Source organism: Cinclus cinclus, chromosome 11 (assembly GCF_963662255.1).
Source record: "Cinclus cinclus chromosome 11, bCinCin1.1, whole genome shotgun sequence".
In the NCBI taxonomy this organism is placed as follows: domain Eukaryota; kingdom Metazoa; phylum Chordata; class Aves; order Passeriformes; family Cinclidae; genus Cinclus; species Cinclus cinclus.
Window position 1 is genome coordinate 18,747,543 of NC_085056.1, and position 16,215 is coordinate 18,763,757.

Sequence of the window (16,215 nt, forward strand, 5' to 3'; positions counted from 1 at the left end):
GAATCCAGAACTGTGTTTGTGGTGGGAAATACTGCAGATGTATGATATGTTAGTGTAATAGACTATTTGCAAAGGACATTGATAACCATGCTAGGTAACAAACACAGCCCTTTGTAAAACCATGCTACAGACAATCTGATTCTTAATGCAGATGTAAAAAACTCTGAATGAATGTGAAATAAAAATATCATGGTTGATTCTCCAATAAATTTCTATCATATGTATTTAAGTTAAAATAATTTGAAAGATGCAAGATGAACAGTATTCAAAATGTATTCAATGTGGCCAAACCAGACCCATATTTCTTAGACTGTCACATCTGTTCTCTGCAGCCAGTGCTCTGCAACAATAAAACTGAAATAGAAAAATGGGTTGAAGTACACAAAGTGAAGAGAAAGAGAGAAAGAAACCATCTATGTCAAAGAATACAATATGCGACACTCCCGCTTAATTATTTTTAATTATTATTATAAATTATTATAAATTATTATGACAGTTAATTTATGGTTAGGGCTCACCACAAGTTGTGACATTTGAGGGAAGGTTAATAAAAGCAAAACGACATCCCCTGATTGTAGAAGAAATCAGTCAGAACTAAAAGTAGTGGGAATTAATAAGCTGCTACAGAATGTAAGCCTGTGAAGGTATCATGTTCTGTTGTTCACAAAATATAAATCAAAGGTTTTTGGAACCCCCAGTGAATGTTTGAGAGACTACCAAGTTCTCAGAAAAGTACACAAGACAGCTATTCCTTTTTTCCAAGGATTTAGTTATCAGGTGTTACAAAAAGGACCATGTTTTATGCCATCCTTTGCTATGTTTATATTTAATGTAAAATGCAGTGCAGTCTCGTTCTCATCTGCACTCAGAAACCATGCTGTAATCAAGGAATTAAAGCCAAAGAGTCTCTATTTCCACAAGATGGTTACAATCGACAAAAAAACTGTAACACTTAAAAACTCCCTTTACTAAGTGTTGCCTGCTGTCTCATCCAGCAAACAGCAAAAACTCAATGTAAAAAACTGGCTTCTAAAACCTAACTAACACCGCATTCTTACCCAGCAAGAAGTAACTTATGAATGAACAAAAGTGAAACAATTACAAATTATTAAGGTTATTTTTCTTGTTTCATTCCCATAAAACCATGTGGAAAAGCCAGGATTTTTCCACAGTATTTATTTGTGAGGGCCTAATCAGCTTGCTTGCCCTCTGGAGAAACACTACTCGTTCTACTAACAAAGTGAAAGACCTAGAAACTGTCAGCAGTTGGTATGCACATGCATGATGAATATCAACCTCTACCTCTCAACCTCCCAAAAAAGAGAAACAAAAGCCTTACAACCCTTTGTATATGTTTCGTTGTGCTATGCTGTCATGTAGAAATATCAGGGTTTAAAGTTTTATGATTCTGAGTGGAGTAACAAAAGAAATGCGTTATATGCTGAGAAGTACCCACTCTTGATTTTGCAACAAAGAAGAATTTGAAACAGTCACAGCCTTGCCTTCCTACATGAACAAATGGCAATGATTACCAGCCCAAAATGACTATATACAAAATTGGATAAGGAAGCATGTGGGAAGCTGATGAATATCTTTGCATGAGTTACCTTTCAGTTACTTCTTCCATTTAAATGGATCAATATTAGTCCCTTAGCTTTAAAATAAACTTTGGATTATAACACTGCCAAGCTCAAGTAGAGATAAGAACATACAATGTATTAAGAAACCTCTTTCACTATGACTTTGAGGCATCTGGCTGGTGGTTACTGCCAAAGTCTGAAGAGCATCTGCTCTCACTTTAGCAGTTTATATTCTGACTCTGGTGAATGGAAGCACAATCTCTGAAACAGCCTTTGGGGAACACTACCGAGTTGCTCGACAGAGCTCTTACTCAGAAAAGAGAAGATTATTACAGAAAACTTGAAAGATCTAGCTTCTGAGAAAGGAGAAAAGAGCAGTTTCCTAATACTGTACACACCACAAATCTCTCTCTTACCAAAACATTAAAAACCTGCCCTAAAACTGAAGTGATTAAATATGAACAGACCTAAAGGTAGAAAATAACATCTGTTTAAAGTCACATTCAGGCAAAAGTAAGAAGAAACAATCTCATTTGTCAACAGGCATCATGAAAACAGAAGAATGAGGACTCACATAACAGACTTTTTCCTAATGTGCTGGAGAAGGTCACGGGCGCTTTGATTAGTCCTGGTGTTGTCACAGCAACATATGGCAACACTGAGTCTTGTCATGAACTTACAACGTCATTATTTTAAGTGCCCAGTAGCACAAATTACTAAATTTGTGTGTGGTCCTAAGCAAACAACAAATCTGGCCACACACAGTGAAAATCCAGCTCCTGAAACTTCAGAATCAGCTGAAGAAATTCTCTCCTCAAGAGCCATAGATCCCAGATAGTAGCCACTTCTGAACTCCATAGCCTCTTTCAAAACTATAAAAGGCATCATGCAAAACGAAAATAAAGCTCTAAAAGTGGCTGCAGGAGATCACTGGGAGTGGCCCCTCTTCTGGATTCACTGCTTTTGAGAAGTAAATCCCGGCAGCTGCTTTTAAAAGCTTTGAAAGTTTCATTTCAATTATCAAAGCCAATAAAGCTCCAAAAACAGCCATAGGGATTTGTTCCTCAGAGGAGCAAACCCCAAAAGGCAGTGATGAATAGTGTGATGGGTTCTGTGGCTCTTGGAGTATGCATACAGATTCCTGTAAGTCCTGCACTCATAATTACAGCTCCATGTTGTGCAGCAATTGTTACAGCCAGACAGCTCATTAAGGCTTATGTGGCAAATTCATTACTGATTGCTCATTCTTTCTAGCAGTTTTATGTCTGTTGCCTTTTCCTTTTTTTACACCTGTATCAACTATTACATGAGCATCCCTGCCAGCACATCTCACGTGTCCCCCATGACACATCTCAGGAAGAGCTGGCTGGCTGCAGTCTCAGGTGGTGCTGAGCCAGTCCCAAGAGGCAGGACCTGCTTTCCCAGCCATCATCACATCCTCACAGCGAGCTGACTACAGCCTGCAAAACCATTCCTTTCTCTGAAGGGAAACTTAAAATGGCATTTTGTAAAGTACAAGAGTGAAGTCTGACAATAAGTCAATGAAGAACTTGCCTGCAACTGCAATATAAAAAGGGTCCTGTTAATTAAATGAACATTAACACAAATAACATTTCAGAAGCAACCACATGACTTAAAAAAACCTAACAGCACTGATTCACAACAGGATTTTGGTCTTATCTTTAAAACTCTGAGAACGAGACCCCTAAAAATTTGTCATGTAAGCACAGGTCTGAAAGAGCAATATACAACCCTACACAATTGGAATTTAGTATATTAAGACACTGATAGCACTAAAAACACTACCAAAATTATGCTGAAAAATATACATTTAAGTACCAGAATGCACAGTGTATATTAATAAAGTATGTTGTATAAAATGCATTCTGTTTTATAGAAGCGTATTTCCCAATCTTAAAACATCATTGATTTTGAAGTTATTCTACTAAAGGTTTTAACTTCCATTTTCAAATGGCACAATAAATAAACATACCTTTTTGCCATGATAAATAGATGCAGCTTTTTGAAAACATGCCGTGAGAAAATCGCTATGAACTTAAATAGATGCAGGTGTTAAGAACTCAATAACTGGCTCATATAGGGAAAGAAAAATCTTGACAGGAAATTTAAGCAATCTATTAAATGTTATTCACAGGTTATTCTCTGTTATTCTCTGAGACCTGTACTACTTACTTTACCTCTCTGTTTCGATCTTCTTGTGTGTAAAACATGAAGGAGGATTGTGAGAAATAATTAATGTTTGCAAAGAGCTTTGAGATCCTTGGATATAAAAAAAAAATGGGAAAAGCATGAAGTTTAAAAATACCAGCATGCTATTTTATTTCCAACTTCAGGTAAGCTATTTTTAATCACAAAACCCCTGAAAGTTTAGAAACACAAAATTACGTAACCAAATGCTTTAAAAACCATCTTAAGTGCTAAGCATATTCCATTCCTCAGAACCTGATCACTCTGAAGGACACACTCCCAGAAGGAAAGGATGTGCTCCTCACCCGTTTCAAGTATGCGTTTATGGAGAGGTATAGCAGCAAGAAAGGGTTCATCTTTACAGGACTGGATCTGGCTTCCAGCCAAGTCAGAGTTGGTAGCCATAATTCGGGCACTTTCTTCATTAAGATTAATGCCAGCCATAGAGGCAACATCATTGATGTCATCGTCATCTCTACAAAAAAAGAAAAAAAGCCATATAAAACCAAATATTCATTTTCTGCATCACCTGCTTCTCCAGAAGTGATCATCATGCCACATGGGCCAATTGAGACACAACCCCTAGTATCTTCATTTTCATAGAATATATCTTCAGAAACAACCACGTATTTCTCTGACCATATCAGGAAAACATCAGAAGCAGGAAAATTCGACTGGTAACAGAAGGTGTGACAGAGGTGTCTTCATCTCAGAGTCAGTGATATCAGTGAAATCAGGCTGATCAGGAAACTAAAGGCAATGATCACCACTAACAACTGAACATTGGGCTTTTCTCTTTACAAAGAAAACCAGGCATAAAATGGTAAAGCAAGTAACAGAAATTAAAAGCAAAACCATGAATTTTTAATCCTACACTGTTTCACAAGTTCCTACTAAAATGGGCATCAGAGCATTTTCAGCAACAGTCAGGGAAGTTTTTTGATCATGCTGAGCTCGTAGGTAAGCCTGGGCTCCAAGTGTGGCTTGACTTGTGTGCTGGTATTTTCTCTGGCAACACACAAATACCAGTTGTGTCAACAAGTTTTAGGAAAATAACCTGCATTTGAGAGGATGAGAGCAACTCCCAGGCCATTTTTTGCCCTGCAACATCCTTTTTAACAGCTTGACAAAGTACAAACAAATTTGAGTTTCCATACGGATATCTCCCAAGCATCTTTACCTCCTACCTGTCTGAGGTATGACTCAGAGCTGTGCAAACAGCCATCTGGATTTAGCACATTCAGTTTCACAGCTATTATTGAAACAAACACTATTTCAACATATTCTAGAATGATTACACAACCTTTCAGAACATTATTTTCAAAATATACATATGTATATATATACACATAGATAGATAGATAGATAGATAGATAGATAGGAACATTCAAGTCCAGACTCCTATTACTGTATAAATTAAACAAAAGCTAAATTTAAAATATTTTTTTTAATTGTTACATACATGATGTTCTGTGCACTCTAAAATACTCTGTCACTTGCAAGAAGTTTAATGCACACAGGAAAAACCAATAGCTGCAAGTAAGAATCAAAGGAGGGAAATCCAGAAACCCATGAACTAGGTCCTTCCCCTCCTCCCATACTTTTCCTGTTACCTACACTACAGCAGCCAATTTTGGTGGAAGACTACTGCAGTTTGATATATACTGGTTTTGTTTTTTATTGTGGGAAGAAGTCAAGAAGGGAGTTTTATTTGTGTAAACCTTCAGAAACGTGCTGAACATCTGCGGCAGAAAATTTTACAATGCTTTTCAGAAAAATTCTACACAAATGAGCTTCTATTAATTTCCAAGAGTGTTAAGCACTTCATTTCTTGTCTTAAAATGAAATTCTTGAGAACAGCACGGCAACATCATAGAATGGTTTTTGGTTGGAAAGAAATTTAAAAAGCTCATCCAGTCCCATCCCCTGCCATGGCAGGGACACCTTCCCCTGTCCCAGGCTGCTCCAGCCCCAGTGTCCAACCTGGCCTTGGGCACTGCCAGGGATCCAGGGGCAGCCACAGCTGCTCTGGGAATTCCACCCTGTGCCAGGGCTGCCCACCCTGCCAGGGAACAATTCCTGCCCAATGTCCAATGTAAACCTATTTCCTTTTAGTTTGGAGCCCTTGCCCCTTGTCCTGTCTTACTCCATGCCTTTGGAAATTGTGCCTCCCCATCTTTACTGCAGGCTCCCTTCAGGTACTGGAGAGCCACAACTGGGTCGCCCCACAGCCTTGTCTCCTCCAGGCTGAAAAACCCCAATTCTCTCACAGCCTTTCTTCCTAGGGGAGGTGCCTCACCCCCAGGTTCTGTCACTTTTACATCTGCCACGGTGTGGACACGATGCTCACAGAGGGACCCCGGGCCACAAGGAAGAATTGGTTCCGTGCCCACACGCCAGGACTGCCCCAACACCACACAGCCATTAAAAACATCAAGACAGCACTCCTGACTTCCAGAACATAGCTTCTAATTTCTCTCTCCTTTTATTTCATAGCTGAACAAAGTACCCGTTGATCTTTTACCTTCCTTCCACTTAGCAGTTCAGCTACTCCAATTTTATTCAGTGTACCGCATATAAATAAATATTTTCTGCAATAAAACCAGACAAGTATTTTGGACACAAATTATATTTCAATGAAATTATCAAAACCAATGCAACAAGATTTGCAAAGACCACCACTGTAACTCCTGGACAGAATCATTTTCTTCCATCTTACACTTGCAAGCTGCAATTTGCAAGTACATACTTTTTTTTTTTTTTTTCAGTATTACATGAAAGACAAATGAGAAATATATTAACCACGACTGGGATTACATTTTTTTTCTGACTGGAAGAACCCTATCCATATATTCTTCCTTGCTTCGAGGAACCTCATAATTCAAAATGTTTGGATACTGAAACATACATTTATACATAAAGAGAGTTGCTGTTCTTGCTGAACAGTTTCCTAGAAAAGCAAACTTTTAAGCCCAGATAAGTGAGTTTTCAGAAGTCATTCTGTGGAACAAAGATGCCATCCAGTGGTCATCTAGACTGATGATTACTGTCTATCTTTCCTTTTTCATCAGAGCACAGTATTTAACAATTTCGTATTTCTTGGCATATATGACTATGCCTGTCCTAATGCAACTGTTTCAGCAAATGTTTCTGGGTTTTTCTGAATTAAATTCTTAGTCTCATAGGATGAATCTAACATTTCAACACACGCAGTATTTTTATGACAGCATGAGCTCTCAAACTCCTTCCAAACACAAACTATTTTAAAATAATCCAAGAGTCTAATTCTTCCTCCTATATTCAAACCTCTTGTAACAAATTTCCCCTCTCCTTTTCATTATAAACGCTCATGCAAGTAACCCAAAGGTTCTGTTTAAACTAAGACAAGCCATTATAAAAACCTGGTGCCATTTTCTTTATGAACAAACCTTAACTGCATGATTGCACAGTTTTTCTTTCTCGTGTGCTTGGTCAGATTTGAGCCACTGCTGTCCCAAACTGCAATAGCAAACTGCTCCCAAATAAGCCAAAAGAATGCATAAAGCAATCAAGACAACATTATACTACTGACTCCCCTCTCTCTTCCAAGGGAAATAATGTCATTAGGACAAAGTCCCTACATCCCACAGAGTCCATGGATCACACAAGCAGAGATTAACAACAATATATGGCATATAAATGGTGACTTGAAATTACTGGAACAGCCACCACTGTACTATATTTTATAATGGCATAGATTCCACTTACACATTAATTATAATGTTTATTCTTTCATGTCATAATTTGAAATGTCTCCCCAATACTGCTTAGCCACACAATTCATTTATGGTCTACGCAGAATCTTCTCCCTGATAAACAGGAGGGCTGACAGAACAGACCACATTTACAGTTAGCATTTTTCTTTATTTTGAAATATATGAATAAAACACAATCCCCTTATAGTTTGAAATATTCATTTGGAAAAACAAAAACTTTAGGGGCAAAGTTTTGTCATATATATTTTGAGGTGAAAACTCTGAAGTTATCCATTTAACATCCACATTAGCTTTCCACCACTTCAATGGCAAGCTGCTTCGTTGTTAAACTTCTATTTTCAAAAATTCAAATAAAATACAAGACGAGAGATTTTTTTTTCTTTTTGGCTATGCAACAGAGGTCTGAAAACAATTTTTTTTTTATTTCCACATAGAGTCTACCTCAAAATGCAGCCAGAAAGCAGATTAAAACACAAATACTAAGATCAGCTTCAAAAGATCTCAGAGACTGCACAGAACTACCTCTGAAAACAAACCTTATCACACTGGCTGTATAAAAGCTGACACTTCCAGGTTCCAGGAGGTCAGATGTAACTTGGAAAAAGCACTTCAGAAAAGGAAAGGTTTCTGTGAAGAGGAAGGAGCACCAGGCTACCTGGCAGCCTATGGCACACCCCAAGGGGTAGATCTGTGCAGCTGGCAGGCAATGCCACTGAGCCCTGCTCAGCCCAGTCTGGAAACAAGGGGATAACACAACAGGACAAGCATTCACTCTCCATCCTTGCAGAAATGCAGAGCACATATGGACCAGGCTCCAACCCAACCATACCCTCTCCAAGCAGGAAGCAGAACCTTTCCAAATGAAATTTTTCTATCTCAACATCAGCAGCCAATGTTTCCACCAGCTCCCTTTAAAGGCCACTACCTGCACTGTAGGTAAGAATCACCTGAGAGCCTGCTGCTTTCACCACAAAAGGAGGAGCTGGTGTCACTGGAACTCTGAGGGGACCAAACCAGGTGATGAGCAGGACAAATACACAGGTCCTGGCAGACTTCAGTGGGATTTTTGCTCCTCTCAGCTACTGAAATCTCAAGCTGGCCTGTTAGAGTACAAACCCAAGTCTACACCTCTGCTTGCAAAACAAACAGAAAAATGACTAAAAATGAAATCCAAATTTCTGTCCTTAGGTATTAAGAGAGTTAAAAAGGAGACTAACTGGGGTTGCATGTAGTTCTCTCTAAAAAACAGAGCAACACTAAATTTAATACCAAAAAGATGACCTAAAATTTCACAAGCATAGCTTCACCTTGCAGAACTCTTGGGTTGAGAACTCAGCATCACAGAACAGATACAGTAACCAGCAGTGAACTCATGTGAGCAGTCTTACAGTCCATTAATAAATGCTGACCTTAAAGGCATAGCTGCAATTTGCAAAACTCTTAATTGCTAGAACTTTTTATGCAATTCCATCTTGTATCTCCTACAGTTCAGAATGGGGGGGGGGGGGGGGGGGGGGGGTGAAAAAAGAAAACAATGAAGTTCAAATTTCTGTTTCTAGTGACCAACACTTTGCTCAAAAAAGCAAAAAGCTCAAATAAGTTATTTTAAAGAAAGCAGAATGTAAAATAATGAAACAAATATGCAATAATAAAACACTAAGGGCAAAATAAATTTATACATAACACAACTATTTTTCAAAATTCTTGCTATGCTTTAGATGCCAGTTTGCCTTCTGGCTAAAAACACATTCTTCACACACGCTGGGAATGTTGAGGAAAACTAGTCAGCATTCAGAGGATTAATACAGATTTCCAGCTCTGTGCCTTTAGGCTTAATAGTCAGACATCTATTTGTCCTCAGGAGAGGTTAGGGGTTGAAATGCAAATATGCAAACAACTGAATTCTTTGTTAAGATATCAGGAAAAAGCTTGATCTTTGCAGCTGTTTAATAAATCCTTGCAATTTTATGGACTTATTTAAATGCAGCTTTGTGTCTTACTATTTTGAAGGCAAAAACAATGTAAGGAAACAAACACATTCATTCTGACTAAAATTTGTTCTCTAGAGGAAAAATTACATACACCCTTGACAGCTTATTTACCAAACTCACTAAAGATTTATTGATTTATCAATCAGTGCCTTGAGCATTTGCTTCTCCCCAAGGGAAAATTAACAATTCCAGCTAACCTAATATATTCTATGTATAAACTAAGTGAATGCAAGAATCAATCCTGGCACAGTTTACAACATCCAGTTAAAAAAATGCTGTCCCTTTTGGTGTATGTAAAATTGAAAGCTATACTAACGAAGAATAAATGTTCATGTTGCTTACAAACATAAAAAATACTTATTAAGACAGTACAATTGAACCCAACAGACATTTTAATTCATTTAAATACTCAGTGGGAGGCAAAAGCATTGAAAAATAAAAAATGGAATGATTTTGCTTCCAGATTAATACTAAGTACTACCACTATTAGTTGCAGTACTGACATGCCTCAAAGCAGAGATATTTCAAAGAGCTACAAATTCTCTTTTACTTCACCTGCAAAAACATAAGCCTGAAAATTAATTAGTGGTTTGATTATGTCAGAGCAACATAAGAATCCCAGAAGACAAAAATGAAAATCTACTCTATTTTGCCATTCAATAAAGAAAGAAAATATTTTAACACAACTGAAACGGTGTTGGCGAGAGCAAAATGCAGTAAACGTAAGATTTGCTTTTTGCTACAAGAAGCAAAAATATTCCAAATATCTATAAATAAAAGTTTGGAGTACAAAGAACCAGCAGAGCAGCTCAGTGCATCACAGGTACTGTGCTGAACCTTTGCAGCACCTGATTCCTACAGGAGCCCTCAAGCCACCCAGCCTCTCTGAGCTAAGGCAGCATGGGCAGCTCAGATACAGCAAAGCCTTCCCTTTAAAAGCAGGACCAGCAATCCCCCGTGCCCAGGGATCCCCTCCCAGGCCCCCGGGACTGGCCCTGGCTGAGGAGGGGCTGCTCCACAGAGGTGTCCTCACAACCAGCACCTTCCCAGCAAGACACATTCCACAGGAGCAGCAGAATCCAATGCACAACACCAGCCACAGAGTCTTTGAAAGCCTTGTGCACGTGCTTCCGTTCAGCAAAAGTTTTATTATAATCCACAGATTTTATGGTTTTTGTTAAACATTAAAATGTGCATTTAGAGAAAATTCCTCAAGATATGTCATGATCCCCTCCCTTTTTTTAAAAAACAGAATTAAGTATGAAAATTGCCATCCAATCCTAGGAAAAAAAGACAGGAATTATTGTAAAAGACTGCCCTCTGGTGTTACACCAACTCTAAATTCTGTTTTATACTTCAGATCTCTCCCCCCAACCACCCCGCTGCATTTTTTTATTATTATTTTTTCTTTTTTTTTACCTGAAAGAACCACCTCCAGGGTCATTCAGCTTGTTTTTCTGATTTGCAGAGACCTGAACACCAAAGCCCCCAGGACTTTTACTGGCTTGTATTGTTGGTGCCTTCCCTACTGTGCCTGAAAAACACCAAGCAATGTTATTATGAGCTGTCTTAGACAATTTACATCAAAGAACCTTCTGTCCAGGAACTAAATTTAACTGTCTGTAAATTTCAAACAAAGGAAGTTATTATTTTTAAAGACTATATGCTGAAGAAGAACAATTTAAAATACAAAATTTATATTAACATTACAGTTCGTTCAATATTTATAGAACAGTGAAGATTCCAGAACTGAAAACCACTAGCCATTAACAGCTATAATATTTATAATGGCTGTAAGTGTGTTTGCAATTGCCAGTAAACCACTTTTCTGGATAATCTGTACAGAATAAAGAAGGAAAACTTGAAATGTTCTTAATACAAACACTTGAAGCTAGAGTTACTCAGGGTATTAGCTATGCCTTTTACATTTTCTATATAGTAATTGTTCTTTATTGCAGTGAAAAACATGTATTTCAGAGCTGAAAGCACTGCATGTTTTTAAAATGTTTTGCATTGCACATAAAAGAAAAAACACTATTCCCAAATTTGACACACACCCCCCATAAAGGTTGTCTTTTGCTTTCTCATCTTGAAACAAGGACTCAAAAATAATTCATGTCTGTATCTAGACAAGTCTTGAAGTACAAGTAAAACATGGCTTTCTAAATGGGCTAAAGTGTGTTGTACATTGATTATATGAAGAGAGATCTAAATTCCTGACATGAAACTTTCAGAGTAGGCTCTCCTGGACTGCCCAAACACATTTACTTGGGTTACATTTTGGGTTTCCTTTAATCCCACCTGTGTTTTGGCACATTAAAAATAACTCATGTCTACTTGATGTGCAAGATCTCACCTCTCTCTCATGTATCACTCCATTTTATTGAGCATTACAGATGTAGTGTTTGAGACTTTGAGAAGGACGTGAAGGTTGTTCCTGCACCCCAGTGACTCAGTGGCACATAAATGGCATGGTAAGAACCTTGGGAGAGTTACAGTATTTCTCTTTCATGAATAGTAAAAACCTGAAACACAACTATCCTAATATATCCTTTTAAGAACATTCATTGGGTAATACAAAGCTGCTAGCTTTGACTGAGTCCTGCATTACTTTTTTGCTTTTAATTTTGAAGTCTTCATCAACTCCAACATATGATCTTATCATAATTTGATAGTGTTTGTTGAGTTCTCCATTTGTATAAATAAACTGTAATGTGGATTCTCAACATTAGCAAATACAAAACCAGATTTAGGACTTCAGGCTCAAGCCTGGGGAATAAAAATATTTTGTCATCAGAATATTCAAGGTCCGTGAGATGTCAAAGACCACATTAGTTCACGGACCAGGCAATTCATTTACCTACTTCAGATGAACTAATTTTTCTAGGTTTTCTACTAAGTGAACTGGAAGGAAAGAAAAAAATAATACAATAATAAAATCTAGCAGATTTCTGCTTTGTACAATTAAAATCTAGAAGATGTGTTAACCTTGAAAATTATTGCAGTGGCAAAATTAAAGTAACAACACCACTCCTCCAGAATTAATGTATTTCTTTGGAATCAGTATCAATGCTTTGTTTTCTACAGACAGTAACTTTTGATCTAAAAACACCCTCAAAACATGTATACCCATATGGATATGGAAGAATTAAGTCTCACATTCATCCCAAGTTTATGTAATTCTACTCAATGGATTGGGCAAAGTGAATGCAAGATTTGGGATGACATTTAATTTCCTAGTTTAAATAAATCACAACTGTGCCTGACTAAGGGTTAGACATAAAATATGCCTAAAACATCCATTTTTATCACGGCAGAGCGTATTTTGAAAATGAAAATCACCTGTGGGCCTAGATATTTCATGGGATTGGTAATGACATACAGAGTCTTTCACTACTGCATCCTTGCTTCAAATTTTAATTAGCATCATCTAGAAAAATAAGCCCAAATTTGGAGCTTATAAACTCCTAGATGTATTTCAGCACTGGTTAAATATCTGCAACAAATACTCTAGTTAATTATTTTATTGTTTGGCTCAATTCCTCCATCCATAAAATGGAATTCGCCTAATTAGTATATGCTAGTAGAGTGCTTTGGTAAAGGAGTGTAAATTTTTCATGCAGCAACAATGGTGTTACTTCCACTGGCATGGAAGCAATTTTATTTATACAGAAGTCCTTAAAACCTCCCAGTTTTATCTAAACTACTGTTTTAAGAAGCATTACAGCCTGTTCACATTGACGTACTGAAGATACATTTCACACTTGGAGATTCACTCCTGTCCAGGAGGAAAATGCAGCACTTTGTGGAGGTCAGCTCAGTTCTGAGGTAACTATCCTTAAAACGTCACACTCCACAAAATTATGCTACTGTAATTTTTATTTAGATGATGCCCTATTCCAGTATATTATCTCCTCCTGCAGGAATACCTAGGTCAGTATAAAATATCATTACACTGGTGTTTACAGTAAAAGGTTTTAACAATATATCACAATGATGCACTCTTGACAGTGCTGCCAGCACACAGGCAGACTGCTCCCTAGACGTGGGCTGCAGGATGAGTGATTTTATACTGAGATGTTTTCTAAATGCCTATTCTCGTTTTTTTTTTGTTTTTTTTTTTTTTTCTGTGTAAATAAAACAATATACTGGAGGGCTTAACCAAACTTGTTAATTGGAATAAGCTCACCAGAAAGTAGAACCTTGCACAAATTGGCTTTTATGAAACCATCTACCATAAGCCAAGCTGCCAATTAAGTTGCATTGCACTGGCTGATCAAGGGCTATCAAGAATAAACTCATATTCTGAATCTGCTGTTTGAAAGACAGATGCCAGTATCATGCAAATTCTCAGCACACTGTTGACATTCACAACTTGGAGACTGAACAAGCAAAGAAATGAAATCTGCCTTCACTCCCAGACACATTAGTCAGAAGTGAAAGCTCATGCTATAAGATGCATGGACATGTTTAAACTCGGGACATGAGTATCAGTGCTATCAAACAAACACATTTTATGGTGAGTAACTATTTCTTCCTAACTTGGAAAATGGCCTCCAGGATTACAGCAACATCTTGGTCTCCGTGTCCATTCAACCTTTGGATTCCCCTAGGAGAGCAAAGTAAAACATCAACTGCTACTAAACCTTTTTGATGCTTTTTTCCCAAGGAGAACAGAAACGACCAAGAAATGAAGTCAAGTAAGCAGCAATAGCTTTTATGTGCATTCAAACTAGTTTGATTCCTGATTCAGTACCTGAAGATGACAAGCTCTGTATTCCATTACAAACCCTCAATCATGTAAATGCCCACATCCAATAAGATACTCTCACATATATTCAGGAAAAATAAAACCCAAGCCTAAGAGGTTCAACGGTAGAAAGAAACAAATGGGTGTTTTTTAGGAAGCAAGGAGGCTTCAAGAATCCTCTTAGAAAGTGGGAAGTATCAGCCAGACATGAACCCACCTGTGCACAGACAGATGAGGAAGGTGTGTACAAACCCATGCCGTGGCTAATCCTGGCACATCAGGCTTCTCTAGCCAGTCTCTGACCTCACCAAAAAGTAAACACACTGACAGGAGTCAAAGAAAACCAACCTGAGGCTTGAGAAATTTCTCTAGGGCTCCCACCTTGACCTCGTGTAGCTGCAGAGACAGGGACTACCATGTTCTGCTTCAGGAATATGACTTGGAAGTCAGATGATTAGATTGAGGCTTCCACTAGGCTTCCGGAAAATTTAGGGTTTCTTTCTTGGCCCAGAGTTGCAGTTTAGGACAGTGAGAGCCAAGTTGCTGACCTGGTTTAGAATTTTCCATGAAAAACTGCTAAAAAGGAGCTAAATATGTGAGAGTTTAGTCCTAAGCTTGTTTCAAAACATTTCACTGTGTTGGTCTGAAACACCTTGAAACTGCATATGAAAACATGCATTCTTCAGCCAGCATGAGGTAAAAAGAAATGTCAACAATGTTGCCAATGTCAACACTGCACGTTTTTCCATGCTACTCGTTTGTAATTACAACAAAATTCATACAAAGGTAACAATCTCACTAAAACATTTAAACCCATACCTTGTGGTCTAATGGTCTGAGTTATTACCACTGGCATCCTAATCTGGGTAGTCTGGCAAGCAGGGGTTCGTTTCACAGTTTGAGCAGATGTTGACTGGATAATCTGCTATTATTAAAGAAAAGTATACTTATATTATACTCTTTATACACAAACACACACAACGTAAATACACTAATACCTGTAATTACCAAGATAAGCATGTGGATCTCTACAAGCACAACCAGCTGGTGACAAAAGTCATATTCATGTAATGCATGTGGTTGTGTGTGTGTGTATATACCTATTTTGCCATTATGCTTTTTAAAAAAATTAAATAATAGACGACACAGATGTCATACCTCACAACTTTCACTAAAAATATATTTCAAATTCGTAAGGTTAATATTAAAATTCAGACTTTTGTCTTCAGAAATTTTGCTAGGAATAAAAGCAGTCTTGTAGAAGAAAATGCTGCAGTAATTGTAGTGGTATCCACTTACAAACATTAGGCCTTGCACTAAATATCTACACTTTTTAAAGAAAACATACTAAAAATAAATTCTAAAATATTATGGGTTCCAAAGTCAGATATACACAATAAAGTAAACCAAGTTTTGTGGTGATCATACACTATGAATCTTTTAACTGCTAATTTGGTACTCTCAAGGTTTCACTTACTACTAATTCAGGTTCTGAAGTCCTTCCCCAAACCTAAACTTGGGTTAGATACTTAAAACTTGACCCATAAACAAATCAAATAAAAAAGAAAACACGTTCAAGGGTCGTGTTTAATCAACAGCAAAATGTACATTCACATGATCAGGGACAAGGCAGGCACAGACGTAATGAACAGAAGATTCAGAAAGATGTGTGGATGCTGCAGAGCTGTAAAAAAACCCCATAAATAAACATTGAAAACAAACCCCTGGCAAATAGCTCTCGGAGTAAGATTCCAACCACAACTCAGGCATGGCACCTTGAGAAGCCACGTGCTCCTCACAGCCACAGCTGAGTTCCTCCCACTGTGTGAGGCACCTGCTGAGCCCCCAGCCTCGAGCCCGGGATGCAGCATTCCCTCCTGGAAGGCAGCCCCACATTGCACCACTCCCACAAACAGCACCTAAAACCATCT

The 16,215-nt window shown here is 37.9% G+C and overlaps 1 protein-coding gene across 1 annotated transcript in view; it reads right to left on the reverse strand.

The window, feature by feature from the left end:
• LOC134048543 (transcription initiation factor TFIID subunit 4-like) overlaps positions 1-16,215 on the reverse strand; it is a 146,609-nt gene that overhangs the window by 98,112 nt on the left and 32,282 nt on the right. The window contains exons 8-10 of the mRNA XM_062500380.1: positions 15,104-15,209; positions 10,954-11,068; positions 4,094-4,263 (exon numbers count right to left, since the gene is read on the reverse strand). Of these exons, the coding sequence (XP_062356364.1) occupies positions 4,094-4,263; positions 10,954-11,068; positions 15,104-15,209 (391 nt within the window). The remainder of the gene's footprint in view (positions 1-4,093; positions 4,264-10,953; positions 11,069-15,103; positions 15,210-16,215) is intronic.